The 21,950-nt window shown below is 30.6% G+C and overlaps 1 protein-coding gene across 7 annotated transcripts in view; it reads right to left on the bottom strand.

Annotated features, from left to right (window-relative positions):
• Positions 1-866: 866 nt before the first annotated feature.
• Positions 867-21,950, bottom strand: part of LOC143189991 (carboxypeptidase D) — a 39,767-nt gene continuing 18,683 nt past the window's right edge. Inside the window, exons 3-13 of one of the 7 annotated variants that reach the window (XR_013004143.1) lie at positions 19,727-19,955; positions 14,439-14,572; positions 14,248-14,384; positions 11,855-12,042; positions 11,677-11,706; positions 9,328-9,467; positions 8,722-8,877; positions 6,855-7,031; positions 6,699-6,791; positions 3,459-3,634; positions 867-1,456 (exon numbers count right to left, since the gene is read on the bottom strand). Coding sequence is in view for 5 of the 7 variants with exons in the window: in XM_076394036.1 (XP_076250151.1) it covers positions 1,304-1,456; positions 6,699-6,791; positions 6,855-7,031; positions 8,722-8,877; positions 9,328-9,467; positions 11,677-11,706; positions 11,855-12,042; positions 14,248-14,384; positions 14,439-14,572; positions 19,727-19,955 (1,437 nt within the window). In the remaining 2 variants the exon portion in view is untranslated. Of the gene's footprint in view, positions 1,457-3,458; positions 3,635-6,194; positions 6,319-6,698; positions 6,792-6,854; positions 7,032-8,721; positions 8,878-9,327; positions 9,468-11,676; positions 11,707-11,854; positions 12,043-14,247; positions 14,385-14,438; positions 14,573-19,726; positions 19,956-21,950 lie in introns of those variants that run through there. The other 6 variants (XM_076394052.1, XR_013004144.1, XM_076394061.1 and 3 more) reach the window with 6 other exon arrangements.

Below are 21,950 nucleotides of genomic sequence, written 5' to 3'. Positions count from 1 at the left end.
ATCAAAATCCACGCATATAACGTTTACCCTGCGTAGAAGAACATGTCCACCAGTAAATATCAATCATCGTCAACTCCCCCAAGCAGACCATGTTAAATATCTTGGTATGCATTTAGATCGACGCCTAACCTGGAAGAAGCACATACTCTCTAAACGGAAACAACTAGGACTAAAATTATATCAAATGTATTGGCTCATTGGGCGCAAATCCAAGTTATCATTAGATAACAAGGTATTGCTGTATGAGTCTATACTCAAGCCCATTTGGACATATGGAATTCAACTATGAGGTACCGCTAGCAAATCTAATATATCCATCATTCAACGGTTCCAAAATAAGGTGTTGCGTGCCATTGTTGATGCTCCGTACTATATTTCAAATAAAGTGATACAACGCGATATTCCTCTAGAACCTATAACGAGCGTAATCCAACGTGTTTGTGTGAAGTACTTCGAAAGAGTGTCAGTGCATCCCAATGTACTCGCTAATCAGCTAAATATGCGACGTGATAGTGAAGTGCGTAGACTAAAACGTTTAACACCACCTGATCTGATTACTGGACATATGTAGAGTTTAGAATATGCATTAGAATAAGACTAATTAATTAAGATAATATTTTATACAGAAGATTGCTTAATGAAGTGATTTTCTACATGCCATGTATATATAATATAAACAGAAGAAATACTTATTGCCAATAGGGCAGATTGTGGACTCACGAAGAGTAATAATAAAAAAAAATATATTCTACAACGCTTAATTGTACAACTTAATAATATTTACTAAAAGGTATTAAATTGCTATAGATTTATGTTACTTGAGTAGTGATACTCTCCCATAACGATGATAATTAAAAATACAATAATTATGCTAATATATTTATTTCTAATCAATAAAATAAATTACAATAAAAATAATGTCTAAAACAATTTTTGAAAGAACGAGAATTATAGTATCATGATTTTACATGACTGATTCATAACTGAATAGAAATCCTATTTCTATACGGCATTATAGAAATTCAAATTAAAAATAAAGTCAGTCCGTCTTATTTGTATTTCTAGATATGTCTCGTGATTATTCAGATTTATCTACAGGATGTTTAATTGCGATTCGGCATAACTCCTAAGGTATAATATATTGGGAAAAAAATGAGATCCAAAATTTCGACAGCTAAGAACTTTATACGTCGAAAGAATGCTTCGTGAACTAGGCAGGTATAAGGTTTAATGAACACTTGGTACTAACCCTTATTTTCCTAACAATTGTGTATATTTAATTATGCTATATCACTATACAGATTTAACCGAAATAATTGAAGACGCTAGAGAGACCGTTTGTTATTGTCGAAAAAATACCACTTTCTTGGGCGATGGGCTGTTGGTGGGGCGGTCCAAACTGTCCTCTGTTGAAACTGAGTTGAGCTGGATGTCTATAATAATGGCTATCCTTTCGCTGAAATACGTACATACATTTTACAAAAGTTTAAAATATAATTCGATGGCATGCTTTTTATGTTTTAAAAATTATAATGAAATATTAATTTAATCTTATATTCTCTTACTGAGTTCAAGACAATGTATTTTTTTAGAAATTATTTTTCTCTCAGCATACAACTTTTGCATTTCTTATATAAAATCGATGATAGTAAGTATCCATGCAAGAGGTATCACGATTGTTTGTGAAATTTTAATTTCAGAAGCATTAATTTTATTATTTAGTAAGTATTATATAGAAGCACTATTTTGTAAGTCAATGGCTTGACTGGTTCTTTAAAATACTTTTCTTAGACAACTTTCAATACACAAAATACAATTTTCAATCTTATAAATAATTAATTTTTCACTTATTGCTATAATGTATCAGCAAAGGCTACGTTTAATATTTAACATTTTTTTACATTTAATTATTTTCTCATATTTACTTAAGAATATTTAAAGTGGAATGGTGGATATATTTCTCTCAAAGAGTCTCTCATTTTCTTTCTGTTGTCTGATTATTTAACGTATTTTACTGTTATTATAATTGCATTGTTATTGCACGTTGAAACAACATCACAGCAGTTACCTTACAAGCTACAACATTATTTATTGCGGATTAAATTCGAGCTCGTGTGCCAGTAAGAACTTTTAGTGGTGTGAACTTAAAATACTAAATACCCTATATCTCCCAAAGTATGGTTTTAGTGACTATATATCATGACTGACGATGAACAGTGAAATAACTAAGATAATCGCAAACGTCTAGGAAATCTTTTGAAGGATACACTGTTGTAGCTCGAATGGGAAGTCCTTCCGCACCCAGCATATATCAACATGGCTTGATTGGCACACGGTTTTGAACTGCTGATGAAGCGCAAAAATGGATCGATGATTAGATCGCTGCCATACCAATATGGTTCCTTTGATTCTCAATCACCATGTTGTCAGAAAGATGGAAAATATTTTCATAATTAAACAATTCGTATTTTTGTATTAATGTAATAATTTAAATACAAAGAGTCCGATACGTCTTCGATGTTTTTATACCAATAATTTTGTCATAATCTAATGTGAAAATATCCTATCAATGTAGGCATTTCTTTTCGGTGGAATTCCTTCATTTGAACAATAATAATCAAAAGATAGCTGAAGTTGCCTAATTGGTCTAGGAACAAATACTCTTCATTAATCATCACTAAGAGATAAATCTGGCGAATACGGTGGCAAATAATTTATAATTTGACTAATGTTTTCTCGAAACTAAGTATTTTTGGTTCCTGATTTGTTAACACTAGAAATTTAATTTAAAATAGTAATTCTGTGCCGAAACATTTTTGCTATTCAATGGTTTCAGTATTTAATTTTGATTATTTTAGAAAAAATTGTATGAATTTTTGTAGATTAGTAATGTGAACAGTATAACAAAGTTGAGAAAAAAGAAAATAAGAGATTTAACCAAGGGACAATTCTATTTAGTTAAAAATAATGGACCAGGTTTCCTTACTTAATTTATTTTTTATTTTTTTAAATAATGCTCTGAAGAGAGCTTACCATATTACTATTAATATTTTTCATCAGATCATCAAAATCAGGAGTATTAACTATTAGTGTTATTAGTGCAAATTTAACATCAAAAAATGTATTGTTTTAATATAATAATATTTTCGTTAACATATTTCACTCTTGTAGTGTATGTCCTCATATTAATCTCTCAATATGTTTTTACTGTTACAGAGATTGTTGCACACTGATGCCAATAATTATTTTACATTTAATTGTAGATAAAAAATCCTAAATACATTTTCTATCTGATACCATCACATTAGGCATGCATTAATAAAAAATAGCTGAACTGTTGTTTCTTTATTTATATTTTGTAATTTTAGAAACAAAATTCAGTTATTTGTCTTAAACTTAATCAATTTAATATTATTCTAAAATTAATATGTATATACAAATATGTACACATTACTTACAGAACTCTGTTTCTGGTATAATGTAAATCTACAACTAGGTTTCTATTAATTTTTGGGAAAATTTAAAGCATCCTTGCTGGGTGGCACCCCATCTAGTTGTAGGAGAGGCTTTGGTGGGTCAGTGACTGGTGGTGTAAATTGTTGCCAACTCTAAAAGGGGATAACATACCCATCACCTATTATTTACAATCATACATACAAACATCACAGAATACGTGTTTTGGTGATTTTCCTATATACAACAAATGTTTTTATTTAAAAACTCAAACAATATCTGAACATTTTTTGAACAATTTGAATATGCAGTTTGACTTTTGAAATTGTTATATCATTATGATTAATTTTATAATAAGAAATTAACATTTTTGTCATGCCTATTTCAAAAACTATGAAAATTATATAAAAAAAATAATGAAGATGTGAATAAAACATGTAAAACTGCGGTGCGAACAAAGCTCGCAGTTTTTAGTTAACAAAAATGTAATATGTAGCATGTTTAGTTCGTAATAAAATATGTAATAATAATACGATAGAAATGATATGGATAAACCTAAAATATATATTACAATAATTTATAAATTTTGTGGATTTTTTAAATGACAAGACCTTGAAAGTTACTTGAAAACTGGACTTGAATAGAAATACCGTAATACCTATCAATAAATTTCAGTCAATATCTGTGGATTTATCAAAAAATACTTTTTAATGTAAATATGGGGGCTAAAGTACAATTACTGTGAATAGAAAGATTGATACATAATTTCAGAACGTTTATTTTAAATAAGTAACTGTCATTAACAATAACACTATTAACAATTATTTCCTTCTTTGAGAAAACTAAATCAGACTTAAAAGCTATGTCAATATTTTCTTCCGACTGGTATTTCTCCTTTAGTTTGTTTTGTGTTTAAAAAAGTCAGAAGTTATGTAATTTGTCTAATGTAGTAAGCAAAGAGGATATTCAGTAACCATGCTATGTTCATGATATAAGATGATATAAGATGAAACCTTCTCGGCCTAGCACAGAGATAGTGTTCCATTCAGCAAAAATGTATGTTTTCTGCCTAAGGACACATATTATTCATATGATTAGTTTCAACTTATTCTCTCAAGTAAATTGTTTAGACGATTTTTTTACAATATATGTCATAACGGATAAACTTGAATGCCATAAAATCCTTTCTTTTGCATGGATTAATCTCAATCGGAAATTCATCCGAAATACTGAACTGTTAAAAACTGGACAGCAGAAATAAAGTATGGTCCCACATTATTCGAAGATGACTAACATGAAAGACGATCAAAGAGCATATGTATGTTATCGTGCAGGACGACAGACGAGTGAAGGGGAGTAAGATAGATAAGGCTGTGTAGATATGGGAGGAAAGGATGCGAAACATCTTGTAAAAATAATTAAGTTTGAAACAACTGTGAGCAAGATTTAATAGTTTAATTGCTCGATAATCATTTCATTTTCCTGATTTAACACTGTCAGACGTCTTTATATTCTCAAACTTGAAGACAAATTTTTAATAGAAAATACTTCGCATCTAATGAGAAAATTGAAAGGATCGCAGATGAATATTATCAGTTCCGAGAAGAAATACTTGATGTTGGAGAAAAAATAGAACAAGTGTGTTGAAATCAAGATAGATTTAGAGAAAGACAAACTTAATGAATTATAAATTTTTATTGTCAACCCGAAAACTTTTCTTCCGATTCTTAATTTAACTTAATCCCTTATTCATAATTGCTTTCCTTGGCCATTTACTATACATATTAGGCAAACGTTTTTCCACATAACAACGAATTTCTAACAGTTGTCTTCTGCTTTTCTAATTTTATTATGCAAACTAAACCTCAAGTTTTTCATTGTTGGATTTTTAAATTAAAATTTAGGAAAATGTATTGGTTAATTGGAAGAAAATCATAATTATCAGTACATAATAAATTGCTATTATGTAAGCAAATATTGAAACCTTTATGGACGTACAGAATACAATTATGGGATGTTCCGCGAGAATTAATATAAATAAAATACAAGTTTTATAAAATAATTTTTCTAAAACCTGAAGTCCTGAGAAGGCTATTATCCTGACCGGATTGATTACTTACGCGAAGACCAAGCAATATCGAAGTAATACAACTCTTAGATAATATCAGAACAGGACAAAGACTCAAATAAATCAGACTATTTGATCTTGTATAGTGTAGTGTAGTGAGGTGTATTTAAGAGAAAAACAGTATTGTTAATGCATAAACATTGTTACACTATAGGGCCGATGTGCACTTCTAGGTATATACTACGTTATTATACATTAGTCGACAACGACTAGTAACGATGTAATAAATAAACTAAAAATTAGTTTTTTTTATCATCGTAGGGGTTTCCTTAATGATGTTTTAAAGACCCATCGCCAGTGAAAATTTCAGTAATAAGTATGCTGATGGGTATCAACTTAACTAAACATAACTAAACTATTTTAAACTCAAAAAAACTAAACTATGGACATTCTAATTTCTGCTTTTTATACAAGTTCTGCTAAATAATGAGGTATAAATCAACTTACAACTATTAACCTTTCAAATTTTAAATGCAAACATTCAGGAGCTCTATATCTTCAGTTTAGATTCAATTATGCCATTTGTATTTGTTTTTTTTTGCAATCTTATTTCACCACCAGAAATATTTTCGGGGCAGCAGCAGTTAAAGGAGGGCTCTTATTTAAAACTCAGTTGTAAATTCATTAAATTTATTTATGCGAATGATGAAACTATAGACTCATGCACGCTCATATATTTCTTGATAACATAGTAATACATTACCTGAAAGTTCTCTCGTGATATTTCATAAACTAAGCTAAGAAGAACAAATACAAAACTGCACTAAAATAAACGTATATGAAATTACTTTTTGTTTTTTTCAGTTGACTAGATTTTTCTATTCTCAGTAATATTCAGTAATTTCTATTCTCTGAATGAATTCAACACATTAAATCTACTGTACCGAACTTTTGATAGGTATGCTCTGAAGGGTCATACTTTTGAAATATTATTTTAGTTTAATTGTATGCGAAAAGTGTTATATATACGAAAAACTGGGAAAATAGTTGTGTCTGTTAAAGCAAATCCTTTTACAGAACTATTTCTTTGTGATAATGGCATGCATGTAGTTAATACTAATTAATAGTTAGAACCATTCCTCTTTTATTAATTTTAATGTAATAGCTTTATTCTCACCTTAGCCGCAAATAGAGTGACATTCAGTAAAGTTGGATGTTCATCAACAACCATAAATTCAACTTCCCTTGGTACGAAACCATCTGCATAAACCTGAATAAATAGTTAAATAAGTGAAATGAATACTGTGCTAAATATATCGATGACCGTTACTACCTCTAATTTATATATTCCGGGTAAAAGTATTCTCCAAAATTCGCCAAATTTAGTTGTTTGGAACCCAACGTCTCTGGTTTTTATTTTCAAAGACGCCTTTTCCACGGGATTACCATATTCGTCCATTACGAAACCTTGTACACCTCTGTGTGCCTCAGCCAAATATTTAATTAGAGCCTGCAAACGGAAATGTTTATTAATTATTTTGCATATATTGTAACTTGATTAGTCATTGTCCATCATTTTTATTATTTAAATATTATCTAGTAAGTTTGAGAGATTATATGGGTTTGGTAATTTAATATTATGTAACAAAATATGTTCCTAAATATTCAAGTCGATTCTTATTGTATTTTATCGCAATAATTGTAATTTCTTGTAGAAATGATTAGCAAAATTTTAATATGTCGTTCAGAATCATCAATTTAAAACTGCATTTTCTATGTTATTAAATAATAATTAATTTGAAAAATTTTTATGTTATGTTACTAATTAATTATGTTACATGTTTTACATGTCCAAAGTATGTATAAAATATTTAGTAAATTAGTATTTGTATTGTTATATGGAAACATATATATTTATATCTAAAACATACTTTCCTTAAACTTAAAAAAATATATTAAAGTTAGGTAAGCTAATCTCAAGTAGACAAAATAGACAACAAACATCGACTAATAGCAAAACAATGTCAAAACAAAACAAAAAATGTCAAAATTACGTTCAAGTCAAAACAAAACAAAAAGTTCAAGTCAAAATTACGTTCAAGTCACACAGAATGATGTATCAGACCTTCTTTAAGCCCAAAGATAAAAGGAATCGGCTAAAAGTAACAAGAGTACCTGTGAGAGTGTGAAAATGTCCATTGGTGAAACTTGGAGCATAGTAAGTACATGGAAAAAAGAACATTAACGATATGTAAGCTATGGACACACTGTCCAATAAGCTCTGGCCTTATGGCGATTGATTGAATAATTAAAAAAATCAAAAGGATGGTTTTAGTTTTAACAGGCCTTGTTTTGTTTATTAGCTTTATAAAGGTTATTTTGATGTTTATAAAACTCGTGCGATGTTTTCTTTCGAAATATCCTTGTAGGCTGACTAAATCCTCCAATTTATTTTGACTGAGCTTTATTTACTTTTTGGTTTTATTTGAATTAAATATTATTATTTAAATCTATATAAAGCTAATAAACAAAACAAGGCCTGTTAAAACTAAAACCATCCTTTTGATTTTATTAATTATTCAATCGACACTGAAAATGGTGGAAGATGGACAACAATAATTTGAAAACAAAAACATGGCATACATGAAAACTCTGAAATACCAAGAATTATCTGAAAATGCCATTACAATTGATTGGATGAAACTATTATTGATGAGATCTATCAAAGTCAACTGAATAATCCAAATCAATAATTGATACAGAAACTGTTAGTAATTGTAAGTAATAAAGACAATCATCTGTCATTATAACGCTCGGCTACATATTATAAAAGTAGTAAAAACTGTTGCGATTCGAAAGGGAAGATCTTGTTCACACAGAATCCTTATTAAATTTAGCACCTTTTAAATCTCGCCTTGGTCCAATCAATAAAAGTGGTTGATAAACTCTCTTGAAGTGACATAAAAGTGTGAAAATGGCCTTTAAATTGGCATCGTTTTATCTACACTAACTTGCCGGAACATAGCCGTAGGAGATGACGGGAAATGTTATGATCGTACCAGCTCATGGTACTTCTTTTTCATTTTTTTAGAGAATTACAGTTGTGGATGCTTATTCAACAAAAAAATGTAAAAAAATAATTCCATATATAAAATAGATGACACTTAAAGTAGGAAAATAAATACTAAAAATGTACTTACCACTTTATTGTCTTCCCAATATTTCGGTAGCTCATATGCAGGCGGATATTTACAACAGGATATCTCCAAAGTAACTTCCATACACCCATACCAAACGTAGTTGTAATCTTGCATACCTCCTGTCAAAGGGTACCATTCAGCCCCATTTGTTATACCCTTAAAAATAATTGAATTATACAATTAATTTAAAAATATAATATAAATATAAATTAAATCTAACTTATGATACTCTAACCTAAAGTAAACGGAGCTCCCTATATGATTTCCACACGAGGATGAAGATGCATTACCTTGTGATTACATTAGCAAAAAACTGTAAAACTAGCTAACTAAACACATAGACAATATATATTCGTAGAAGTGGATTGTATACAAAATTGTATTAAAATTAATACCTCAAACATAATTTATATTCCATAGGGATATCATTATGGTAAACCAAATATATAAAATATTCAAAAATACTTATGACATAGTAGCGGCATAAACATTGATGAAACCCAATATGGAATTATTGTTATGTAACTTTATTGACTGTTAAATTTCAATATAGAATATGGAAGCTTCTATTAAAAGAGGGATATTTAATTATAAAATTTTTCTTACCCGCTTGAACGACGTTTGTGATGTTTTACAAGAAACTCCTTTACTCATTTTAGCATGATTGGTTGAGTATGTCAGCGATAAGTGTTTGAAGACATCGTCATCAGGTGTAAGCGACGCTGTGTGTGTATATGATGTAAACACTAAAACATTATAAAAAATAATGTAATAGTTAACTTGACTGTTATATTCAGAAAAAGTATTTCTTTCAACGCTATAGAAACTAATTGGATCATGTTAATTATTTCTGATTTAGTTATATATAGGATATTGCAAGTATTTTGATTAGATGTTTTAAATAAAACAGAGCTACGAGTGTAAGGTGGAACTTCTCGGCCTGACCCAGAGATGGCGGTTCAATCAGCAAAACTTTACTTCCTAACTGCAGACTCATGCCATTTGTATTGCAAGTTTTAACTTGTTCTATGAAATAGTATGGTTACTGAATGAACTTTCTGCACAATTCGACAGGGAATAACCTGGACTGGGATTCACGCCGGTAACCAGGCTAGGTAAGACCGGATGTCTTTTGGGATGGTCTCTAAGCTGGTAAATGTCGAGGGCCGTGCTTCGAAGTCCACGTTAAACAGTAGGTCCAGTCCAGATAAACCCTCGATGGTAAAAAGGAGATTAAAATATAACAAAGAAGTATGCAAGTGAATCTTAAACAAGGTCGTACGTCCTTTAGAGATTATCCGCGTGAATGAGGACCAGAACCGTTAAGAAAGCGTATGATGTCGTAATGAGACGAAGATGAGTTAGATAGTTAGTTGAAACTGTTATATCGAAAGATCATCGCCAAATGGGTGCTGTACTGTTAAGTGCCAAACGAAAGCAAATGCTTTAACGATTTTCTGAGCAATACTTCGATCAATTTTGTTCGGCGATTGGTGTCCACGGATGAGACAATCAAATATCAGTAGAAGTAGTGGATTGAAGCCGGATTTTGGAATGCCAGAGGAATATTATCTCAACCCTCTTATTTAGCTGGATATCAAAAGGTTGCGTTGGCGTTGAGAATTGTGGAATTAAGAATATGATTTGTCGAACATCACTGAATTGGCACCCTCGGATAGATGTGTTTTGTTTTGTGGGAAACCCCTTGTGTGAACCAAGTGTATTGAAGTTAAAGCATATTTTGATTGTCAGATCGAGAACTTTTCACCTTACAATCATATGTACAATCTAGAAGAGGAATTTTTCATACCTCGTAAATTAGAACGTACTACTAATACGCATGCGTACGTACGTAATATATTTCTTAAATAAATTTTTTTATGAATTATCATATATATCATTATAATATCACAAATACTTTAATATAACATATAATATCAACTAATAGTATACATAATATATTGTTGATTAGTTTCAAAACTGATTCGATGCCGCACAAATGTTTTATTTAGTTTTCAAGTTTAAAATATATATTAGATTTTTTTAAGCACAAAGTCTGGCCAATAAGTTTTTTCTCCTGAAACTTGAATAGACCTGTTCTGTCCCAGAAGCAAGTTAAACCAAGAAGAAAACCGAAATCCACTTCTGTGGCAAACAGATATTTCAACAAAAATAATTTACTATACATGCTATTTTTAGATCACAGTAAATATGGGGGCTATATTACAACATCCGTAGTGTAATTCGCCATCACTTTAATTCAACCTCTTTTTATTCAGAGTCATGGTGGTAGATCACATCTCATCCATATTGATGAAACATGGAAATGTGTAACTTTAGTTTTTTTAACTTGATTGAGGTTTAAATTTAACTTTCACATACGGTAATCTTGGTTTGCGTTCCGCAGGATGATGTCTTGCCCACTGCAACATTTACTCTACATTACCTATAGCAGAACAATAAAAGAAACAGTACTTGGAAGAGTTGGCGACGACACAGTCATTGTGGCAAAATATATCTGTGCTTAGAACTATGTAAAAACTCCAAGTATTAGTCAACAAAAAGACTAGGAAATCCTAATTATATCACTTGAAGGATGCCTAATTTATCAAGTAGTTAGTGAAATTATTTAGATAGAATTAGGAAATGTAACCTGTGATTTTGAAGGAGATTAATTTATCCTCAAATAATAAAGTCTATTTGAACTTATGGAGTGCGATATGATGTTGTACTAGGTCATCAAACTAACTAGTAATTTAACACTGCTAAAACAAGGTTATTTGATTAATTACCCATGCTTGTCTTTTATTTTACTATTTTTTATCTGAATTTTTTTACCCAGTAGAAATAAAACTATGTTAAAATATATAAGAAATATCTGCAAACAAATAATGAGTTTTGAAACTTATTGCCCTATACTATTACTACTACATGCTGTATAGTATTATTACTTACTAGCACACAAAGCCGAAGATGCACAAACTCCTTTTTGCAGCATTAAAATCTTTCCAATATTCAATATTACAAGATATGCTTAAGAATAATACTTAAATAGGATACATAAAGTACACGCAAGGAAAATCGTATGTTTCATCAATCACCATAGAAATACAAACATTAATAGTTAACTTACGTGAGTTTGGAGTATTGTCAAACGGATAACTGGCAACCAAAGCGCCGCCGTGCAAACTGCCCGATAGAACAAACTGAATCTTCTTGATCCATTCCTTTACAGCTTCGGTTTCTGGTTGAGTCCTGCGATTGTTTTGCTTGAAATAGTCAGGGAAATTTCTGTTCAGATCGTATCCCTGCGAATTATATCTAAAATTAAAATATTAAGTTTGAAAAATGTAAACTAGATCAGTAACTGAGAAATAAATAACTGAGCCATATAGGATAATTGTGTCACTATTTTTATTATTTAATATAATAAAAATTTGAGAACTTCTTGAATTACGAGCTAGGGATAGATTTTTTGAAGAAGATATCGACATTTTTGGCCGATATCTTTTGATCGATATATCGATATATCGATATTTTTTGAGACAAAATATTTCTATTATATTTAATTTTACAAACTTTGTAATTATTTTTAATAAAACTTTAAAACTGGTACTTAATTTTAAATATTTAGTTCATTTATATATATCGCTACTTGTTAAAATATATATATATATATATATATATATATATATATATATATATATATATATATATATATATATATATATATATATATATATATATATATATATATATATATATATATATATATTATATTAGTGGTAAATAGATATATAGATCAATTCTTTAATTCATAATCAATCCATTCAACACAGTTTTCTTCAATAAAATATTTATAATGGTTAAATGTAATAAAAAATCTGTCGATATTATCAAAAATAATTTAAATGTTCTGGTATGTTAAACCAAAACGCTATTTGTGTTGTTTATATACCCTTGAAAAAATCAATAATAGTTAAAAGCGAAATCTAATAATGTTGTTCGATTATGAAATAACAAATATAATCGATATGTATCGATCGTGGCAACCTATAGCGAATATCGACTATAAGAACATAGATATTTGACTCTTAGCCATTATGATCTTACGTCCAGTAAAATGTTATGCAAAATACAACTGAAAATATTAGGTGCATGTATTCTGGTAATTTTTCGCTTTAAAAAGGCCTTTATTCAGAACATTGGTACAATCAATATATTTTCCATCATATTCTACGACTTCCTCCCAACTCTTAGACAATATGATCATACTGTGTCGAAAGGACAATGTTAGTTTGTCAGCGATCCAATCATAGATTCATTTTCGCACTTTTTCAGTATTTCGGAATCGTGTGCCAGCCAAGGGATGTTGCATCAATCTAAATAGATGGTAATTAGAAGAAGCTTTATCTGATGAGTAATCTGGATGCGTCGAAATTTTCTATTTGAGTTATCACAGTGTACATGTATATGTAGTTGTAACAGTTGTAACATCCTTCACTATTCTTGCAAAGTGAGGCTGAGCGTTGTTATGGAGGAAAAAAACGTATTTTACTTGCTATTGTTTTTTTACAATTAGCAATACGTCGTTCAATATGTCGGCAGACGTCGGTAGACATTTATAGTAACGACTTTATTGGGTTTTAGAAGCTCGTAATACAATACGGTTTTCTGATCTCACAATAGGAACAGCAACAGTTATGACGATGAATATTCCTTGATGTGCATGTGGATGGCTCTTCAAGATTAACCCATGACTTTTTGCGCTTGGGATAATTGCAGTATGTCGACTTTTCATCAGTAGTCAATTATGACTGGCGCATTAACGTTACAGATAAATCTTCTCTTATGGCAGGCAAGTAATAAAACCACGATTTTGAATGGTTTGAAATGGAATTTTCAGATAATTCGTGCAGTAGCTACTTTCCCCTTTCCTGCTAAATTGTCTGAAAGTTATTTGAAAGTTTGAGATGAGTTCTCGTCCAATAATTCTTGTAATTCATTGTCTTCGAAATTTTTAAGTCTTTCAAGTCCTTGTTGACGTCCATTGACATCAAAACCACCTTTTTTAAATAATTGATACCAAAACCGACAATTGGGTTATAATAGAGTAGCGTAACCATACGTTTCTTATGATATCTTGCATTTTCAATAATAAATTTTGCTGATCAAAAGACAGGCCGAGCGCTAGTATTCAACACTAGTTTAACATTGCTTCACTTGGTTATTACTCCATTACAATAATGTGAGCTTTCACAAATCGTCTCATATAAATATTTTAACATTAAAAAATTTAATGGATAATTCGAGATACAGCCTCATTGTTGAATTAAGGTATTCAGTGTGATGACAACCTGAGGGAAAACAGTCTTCGAAGAGTATGTTCTACCAAAAACGTATTGAAAGTTTTTTGAAAACCACCAATACTAAATCCCGAAAAAATCAAACCTCGTTCTTCAGTAAAGATAAGTAACAAGTACATAAGATAAATAAATATAAAATAATTTTGTGTATACTAATTACCTTCCTTGTGCTCCATCGCAGACTCCTTCCTTCGAAACTTCAAAACCATCTGGATTCATCGACGGCATGATATGAATTCTGGTATTGTCCAGAAGCCACTTTATATATGAGTCTGTAGTGTAATTAGTCACTAGATACTGAAACAATATTATAAAAACAGCCGTTTTATAAGCACTGATAATGTGACTCACGTGAATCAACTGCAACAAAAGCTCTCGGCTCACCGCTTCATTTCCGTGGATGTTACCGATGTACTTAACATCAGGTTTGCCAACCATGTGCTCATAAGGTGATGCGGATACTACCAAAACCCATAAATCTCGACCTATTTAAAAATATGGTTAAATTTATTTATTTTCCTTTTGTTGAATAGAGCATACTCGAAATTAATCATTGTTCAGGGGTTGGACAAAATAATATGAATACCCAACATGTACACAATATCCGCTCAGTTCTTCGACTAAGAAATATCCACTCATTTTCTGCTCTAAAACGGTTCAATTATGTTAAAGTCTGGAGATTGTAACTACTAGCCAAAGAAGATGTTTGACGATATTCTGAAGCTTTTCAAATGAATCCTTTTTAGCTGTATATATGGGTGCATTATCATCTTGGAATATGGTAATGTTTGACAGCAATATGCTATATGGCGAAAAATAGAAATACGTGCACGAGAGGACCTGCTGAATACCCCATATTACCAAAATTATAAGGGAACTCCTTAAGGAATAAATCATAAAGGAAAAGTAGTTCTGAGTTCTTTTGGGGTTCTCCATACATAAACATGCCCGTTTATAACGCAAACAATGGTGCATCAAACTAGCATTGACTTCCGTTATAAAGAATTTCAAAATGTAATCCTTTTTAATGCTGTTACTCTTCGTCGATGATGTTTTACCATGTTCTGGATATGCTATCATAACCCTGGGTACTGTAGCTCGTGAAACGTTGAACAATTTAGCTGTTTTCGTCAAAGCTAACCCAGCACCACTGATTTTACATTTTTATTAAACCTGAGACATGTTACAGTCACAGACTTATTTTAACCGTCGTAGAATAAAGCGTATAATACACTGAAATATAACCTACAAGACTTACCATGTCAGTAAGATGTACCAAAATGCATAATGTTCATATTATTTTGTCTATCCCCTATATGTTGTTATCAAAAATTTTAAATAAAAAAAAATATTTGTAGTATACAAGTTATTTATTCAATCACTTGAAATAAAGAAGCCACTATTGCCAGATAGGTTGCCGAATATTATAACAATAGTGATTATTATTTCCATATAATTTTTCAATAGATCATTCAGCATATTTTATGTTTGTGTTAAAATAGTCTTGACGATTATAATCAATTATCAAGAGATATTTAATAAAAGAAGTATCTGGTTAGATAGTGTGGACAAAACATTTCTGGTGAATTTTGGAGTTGTAGAAAACTGTTTGTGCAATCGATTCTACATCCACCATTCCTGCATCAAACCAGGTGCGTGTTTAAATTTGTGAGTATAATAATATTAATAATTAATGAGGTATTCTAATAAAAGTAATAAAGTTGATCATCTGGTGGGAAAGCCGTTTTGCTTAAGAAACAATGTGTCATGCGATGCTACAAGAAGATGATAAGAATACGTTAATTTTGTTTTTCTTATAGAACGACAAATTTTATTGAACAACTTAGCATATTGATATGACTCGTTAACACTAATTTTAATGTATCGGACTCGATTTATAATCAGATAGATATAAGTTCAAGTAATACCTGTAAATGGCTTAATTTTTAACTTATTTACTACAGTAAGTGCATACATTTAAATACAGTATGTTATTTTAGTTAGTTTAGAAGTTATTTTAGAAAATGTTCTAAAAAGAACATTACTTATATATAGAGTTAGTACTAGGAAATCGAATATCGGCTTTCACTAATCTGACAGCTTTGACTCCAATTTCGAATTTATTTAACATTTCAGAAAAATTAGACTATAGGAATGAGGTTATGATAGTTATGAGTAAATACCAGAAGGGGTTAGATTTACCGATATAAATTAAAGATGATTGAAAACAAAGATCTACACTTTAATAAATTATCATAAGTCTTTACAAATAGTCATCGTGAATTCCTATTACTTTAAAAATTCCAATACCGCAAGCGATGATATTTAAAACTAAAGAGACGACATTTGTAATTATAAATACTAATAATACAATGTAATTATAAATAAGTATTTAGGTTTTTGTAAATATTATATATTAGATTTATTAAAAAGAAATCCATACTTTTTCTAATAGATGGCTTTAATAAATTGCATCTCGCGATTTCACTTTAAATTCATTGACATGCTTTGCTAGATTCCTCCCTCTAAGATGGAATTCAGTAAACTTATCGGTTGTTGTTAGTATCTCAACCCTTCAAGAATAGTCCTTAAGGTTGTTTTCCAAAAATTTACATTATTTTCGTGGCATCTAAAAACCCAACTTTGAACGCGTTTTTCTCGAAATTATTTTCTTAGTGACCCCTCTTGGAAGACATTGTATCTCAAGTTTTATTGAACCAAATTGCTTTAAATTTGGGGTGTGCATTCTCTATACTTTTTTTTTAAGTGACTGTTCTGCTCCAGCTCCTATTGTACTGAGTTTATTGGGATGGACCAATAACTTTTTACGTTTAGGATACTCGTAAAAACGTTTTTTTTACAATTTTCTTTATTATTTTTTTTCAACGTTGAACTAAATTGTGTTCGGCCAAGTAAGGCCAAGTGTTCGGTAGGACGTATATGTTAATTTTGTGAATTATTCTCATTTGGAGCAAACTCTTGTAAATAATGGTTTATGTGCTGAATTACACCTATTTGCGTTGATTTCTGATTGTCTGGTTTCTTTCCAGAGTCACAGTTTTCTTTCCAATATATTCCTTTGATAGAACTAAATACATTGTTATAGATTGTTTTCGTTATATCTCTAATGAAACGGTTTTGAAGTAAACAAATCCTTCTTTCCTACAGGGTACAATATTTGAACTTCATTAACTTGAAATAAATTTACTTGAAATTAAATTTTTGAACTCATTTAAATTCTGATAGAATTTAAAGATCGTATTTTAGAAATATCATTACCTTGATTAGTTTTACAACCTTGTACCTATTATCCTAGACAAGGTATTACACGATACAAGTATTATCAGAAAGATGTTTTTTGAAAACTGTAAATATTCTACGAGTATGTAGTTGAATTGAGTGAATTTTTGAAATATAGTAATTGATTGACATATAGTGAAATGTATGCTTAACATATCACTCAATGAATACTGGCAAAATTAAACACGTTTCAATTATTTTTATCAATCGAGCGTTTGCTTTAAAAGTTAAAATAGTTGAAGTGTATCAATATTTGTTGGAATATTAACAATGCCCACTACCCCCTTGTGACTACTGATTGAAGAACTTTAAAGAACATTCTACGGAAAAAGGTTTTTGCTAAAATGTAGAAGTGGCTGTCGAAGTCTATTTTAATAGCATAGACACATCATTCTCCCAAAAGATTACGAATGATTGTATCATTATTCAGGAAAGTATTTTGATGAATATAGTACTACAGTTGCAGATATTCTATATTAATTTTGAGATGAGGTAATAAAAAAATTTAGATGTTTTGACGTAAACAAAGCCACAAAATAGTAAAGCATTATGGTGTGTCATGTATTTTAATTTGAAACAAATATATCATATTAAATACATAAAAGGAAGATAAAATAAAAATGTATTGGCTGTATAAATAAAATTGTTTATATATAAACAATTTTTAAAGAAATATGATATCCAATGGGCGAAAATAACTATAGAGGAAAGTATTTCGACAAATATAGTTATATTTTGACTAAAAATTATTGTTTTATGAATTAGGCTCGGACTTATCTACAACCATAATCGCAGATATCCTTGTACTTAATTTGAATAATTTACCCATAGAAACCATTTATTAGAACCTTGCATATAGCGATACCGCGTAAAAATTATATTGCTTTGAAATCAATCAGTCAATTAGTTTGGCAGCCATTTTCTCTCCATTTTGATCTATTCCGTAGGATGTAAACGTCTGGAACAGTTCATTTACCAACTGCTAAAGCGCCTGAATGTTTTTTCAGAGTTATTGCTGGGTTTTCATCTAAGTCTGGCAATTGCTTTCGAACTATTTTGGTCCTCAATCACCAATTTTAAATGGTTAAAACCAAAAACGACAATTGAGATATGGCGAAGCCATATCACAATAAGTATATAAAAGTGTTGGACTTCGAGAGCACATTTATTCGAATTAAACAGCAGAGGTAATGAACGTTGGAAATAAAATTTCACGACCTCCACGATTATTTTATAAATGTCATCAAAATCATTAAATTTAATACTTGTTTGCATTAGGACTCCGCAATTTCACTACCAGATATCGCTTAGAATAGATGCAAGCACCTAATATGTGTCATATTGAAATTACAATGTATGAATATCTTACACCAATATGTTAAAATCAAAAAGTAAGTAGATCATTGTTTTCAGTTCATTGCTTTGTCGAAGGGTAATTGTAATTTTTAATAAGGTAATAAGGATTTTTTTCCATTTCATTTAAAACTTTATTCTCAAAATAAGAGCTTAACAATGTTTAAGATAATTTATGGGTATAATGTAATATAAATTTTCCTATATTTCATTAAAGTCAGTGTTTCTGTGAATTATTCAAAATAGTAATATAACAAATATCTAAATTTAAACACAACTATTCCAAGAATTAATTGCATTCATTTTTTATAAAAATAATAAAATTATTTTGAACATGGACTATGGTTTCTATATTTGCATATTTAACGATAAACAATAGTCAATAGCTTTAGAGAGACGTGAAGGCTAATGCATTTAATACTCATTTAAATCTGACTCTGAGTACATTTATTAATGTTATTTGTTAATATTTGATAATTATTTATTATTATTATTGGATTTAGTTAAATATATTTAATCAAAATTAGAAGTGAACTTTTAGAAGACGTGTTTTAGAGAATTTCACTGATTTAATTAATTATTAGTAAAAAACAAAATTATTTTTTTTTACATTTTTTATATGACTTGTTTCAGAAACTACGCGGATGGCCGATAAACATATTTAGAGGCTAATTACCGAAAAATGTATAAAAACATAAAAGAATAACATTGAAAATAAAAAAAAACTACAAGCTGGTATTAAATATTAAATATTCAATGAAAAGGACATTTTTTGTTTGCAGTTTTCAAGGCTTTTTAGTATTTTTAACATAATATTTTAAAAATAAATAATGCTAAGTGAAGAAGACAAATTAAATGGAGAATTATCCGATATCAAAAACTGGATTTATATTAAAAAAAAAATTACTGAATCAGAATGGTCATCAAACAAATAATGTTTACTGGACAAAAATGTATTTTAAAATGTAAACTGTCACATGACTTACCCCGAACTGATTTACCAATTGAATATAAAGCTGTCAAGGACGGAAATTTTGCAGTTGTTTGGCGCAAAAATTTGGTCATTCTCTCATAATTATGGTACTGGTAGTCGATGGTGTACGGTTCGCCATATTTCTGATCCGAGCTCAAAGTTGGATCGATTTGGAAGTCTCTAGATCCATAATTTCTGTAGTCCGTATTTCCCAAAGGTAGGGAGTCCAAATTAACATCTGTCTGGAATAAAGATAGTGACTTAATAAAGATAATAGGATTGTAATAGTAGAAGACAAATTCGAAATCAGTTTCAATGAAGTCTATTATTTAAGCCAACGATACCAATTTTAATCAACAAAACAAAAGTTTCATATTAGTGAGACAAAGTCAAGACAAAGATATATGCTGCACAAATAAAATTAGATTTTTTTTAAAGAAGCTATTGTTACTTGTCAGTCCCGATTAAACTATAATATGTTTTACAACAACATAACATTGTATGGTTTATAGCGAAGAGAACCGATCGATCCTTACTTAGTCCCGATAGGGGTAATGTTCATGTATTAAATAACACTGCTGTTTTTTTTGGTGTTATTCTTTTGTGTATATGAGTAGAGGCTGTCATTGGGCCTCTTTGTTGTTCTTTTGATTTCATGATTAACGTTGGACAACCCAAGGTGCAAGTAATTTTTATAGAATCCTCTACAATAATCTTAAGGACTTGTCTAGCAGCAACATTTTTTATATGGAAAAAAGAGAGATTGAAAATTGAGAAAATGGCTTCGGTAACAATTTTTTCTAACCCAAGTTTGTGGACGCGTACCAAACCTTGTCGAAGTCTTGGGCTAGGCTTAAGGAGCAATTGAGCAGACTTATTTTTGTTTTGGCAGGATTTTTCAATGCCCTATGAGATTCTAACAGGTCAATTGAAAAGTCTCCGGCCTATCATAGTAAAATAATTTTTTTTTATTCAACATAATTCCCTCCAAGGGAGATACACTGATTATAGCTACCCTCCAACTTTTCGATACTATTTTTGTAGTACGATTTGTCCTTTGCATCAAAATAGGCCTCAGTTTCGGCGATCAACTCTTCATTCGGCGAAAATTTCTTCCCAACGAGTATGATTTTGAGATCTGAGAACAGAAAATAGTCGCTGGGAGCCAGATCTGGAGAATACGGTGGACGAGGAAGCAATTTGAAACCAAATTAATGGATATTTGTCATCGTTTTCACTGGCTTGTGATACGGTGCATTGTCTTGGTGACGCAGCACTTACTTTTTCTTCAAATGCGGCCGTTTTTCGGCGATTTGGTCGTTCAAACGATCCAATAACGCTATGTGATAGTCGTTGTTGATGGTCCTTCCTTTTCAAGGTAGTCAATGAAAATTATTCTACGCGCATCCCAAAATACAGACACCATAAACTTGCCAGGCGACTGTTGCGTTTTCCCACGCGTTGAAGCGGGTTCATCGTGTGCAGTCCACTCGGATGACTGTCGATTGGATTTCGGAGTGAAATGATGGAGCAATGTTTCATATAGTGTCTGCTATTTCATTCAATTTCAATTTAGCGAATTAAATCCCATATATTCAGGAGTTCCGCAAGGTAGTGTACTGGGTCTTCTGTATACGGCCGATCTGCCCACCACAAAAATAACTACTGTGACAACATATGCAGACGACACAGCAATTTTAGCATCCCATGAAGATCCCGTCACAGCATCAATAAACTTACAAACCCACCTGGAGCAAATACAATTATGGTTGAAGACATGGCGCATTAAAGCCAATGAATCAAAATCCACGCATATAACGTTTACCCTGCGTAGAAGAACATCCAGTGAATATCAATCATCGTCAACTCCCCCAAGCAGAGCATGTTAAATATCTGGGTATGCACTTAGATCGACGCCTAACCTGGAAGAAGCACATACTCTCTAAACGAAAACAACTTCGACTGAAATTATATCAAATGTATTGACTCATCGGGCGCAAATCCAAGTTATCATTAGATAACAAGGTATTGCTGTATGAGTCTATACTCAAGCCCATTTGGTTATATGGAATCCAACTATGGGGTACCGCTAGCAAATCTAATATATCCATTATTCAACGGTTCCAAAATAAGGTGTTGCGTGCCATTGTTGATACTCCGTACTATATTTCAAATAAAGTGATACAACGCGATATTTCTCTAGAACCTATAACGAGTGTAATTCAACGTGTTTGTGT

This window comes from Rhynchophorus ferrugineus, unplaced genomic scaffold, assembly GCF_030347505.1.
Source record: "Rhynchophorus ferrugineus isolate W39M unplaced genomic scaffold, kcgeb_rfMv2 rfM1, whole genome shotgun sequence".
Classification (NCBI taxonomy): domain Eukaryota; kingdom Metazoa; phylum Arthropoda; class Insecta; order Coleoptera; family Curculionidae; genus Rhynchophorus; species Rhynchophorus ferrugineus.
Note: the sequence above shows the minus strand (reverse complement) of the source record. Positions and strands in the feature narration are given on the sequence as shown.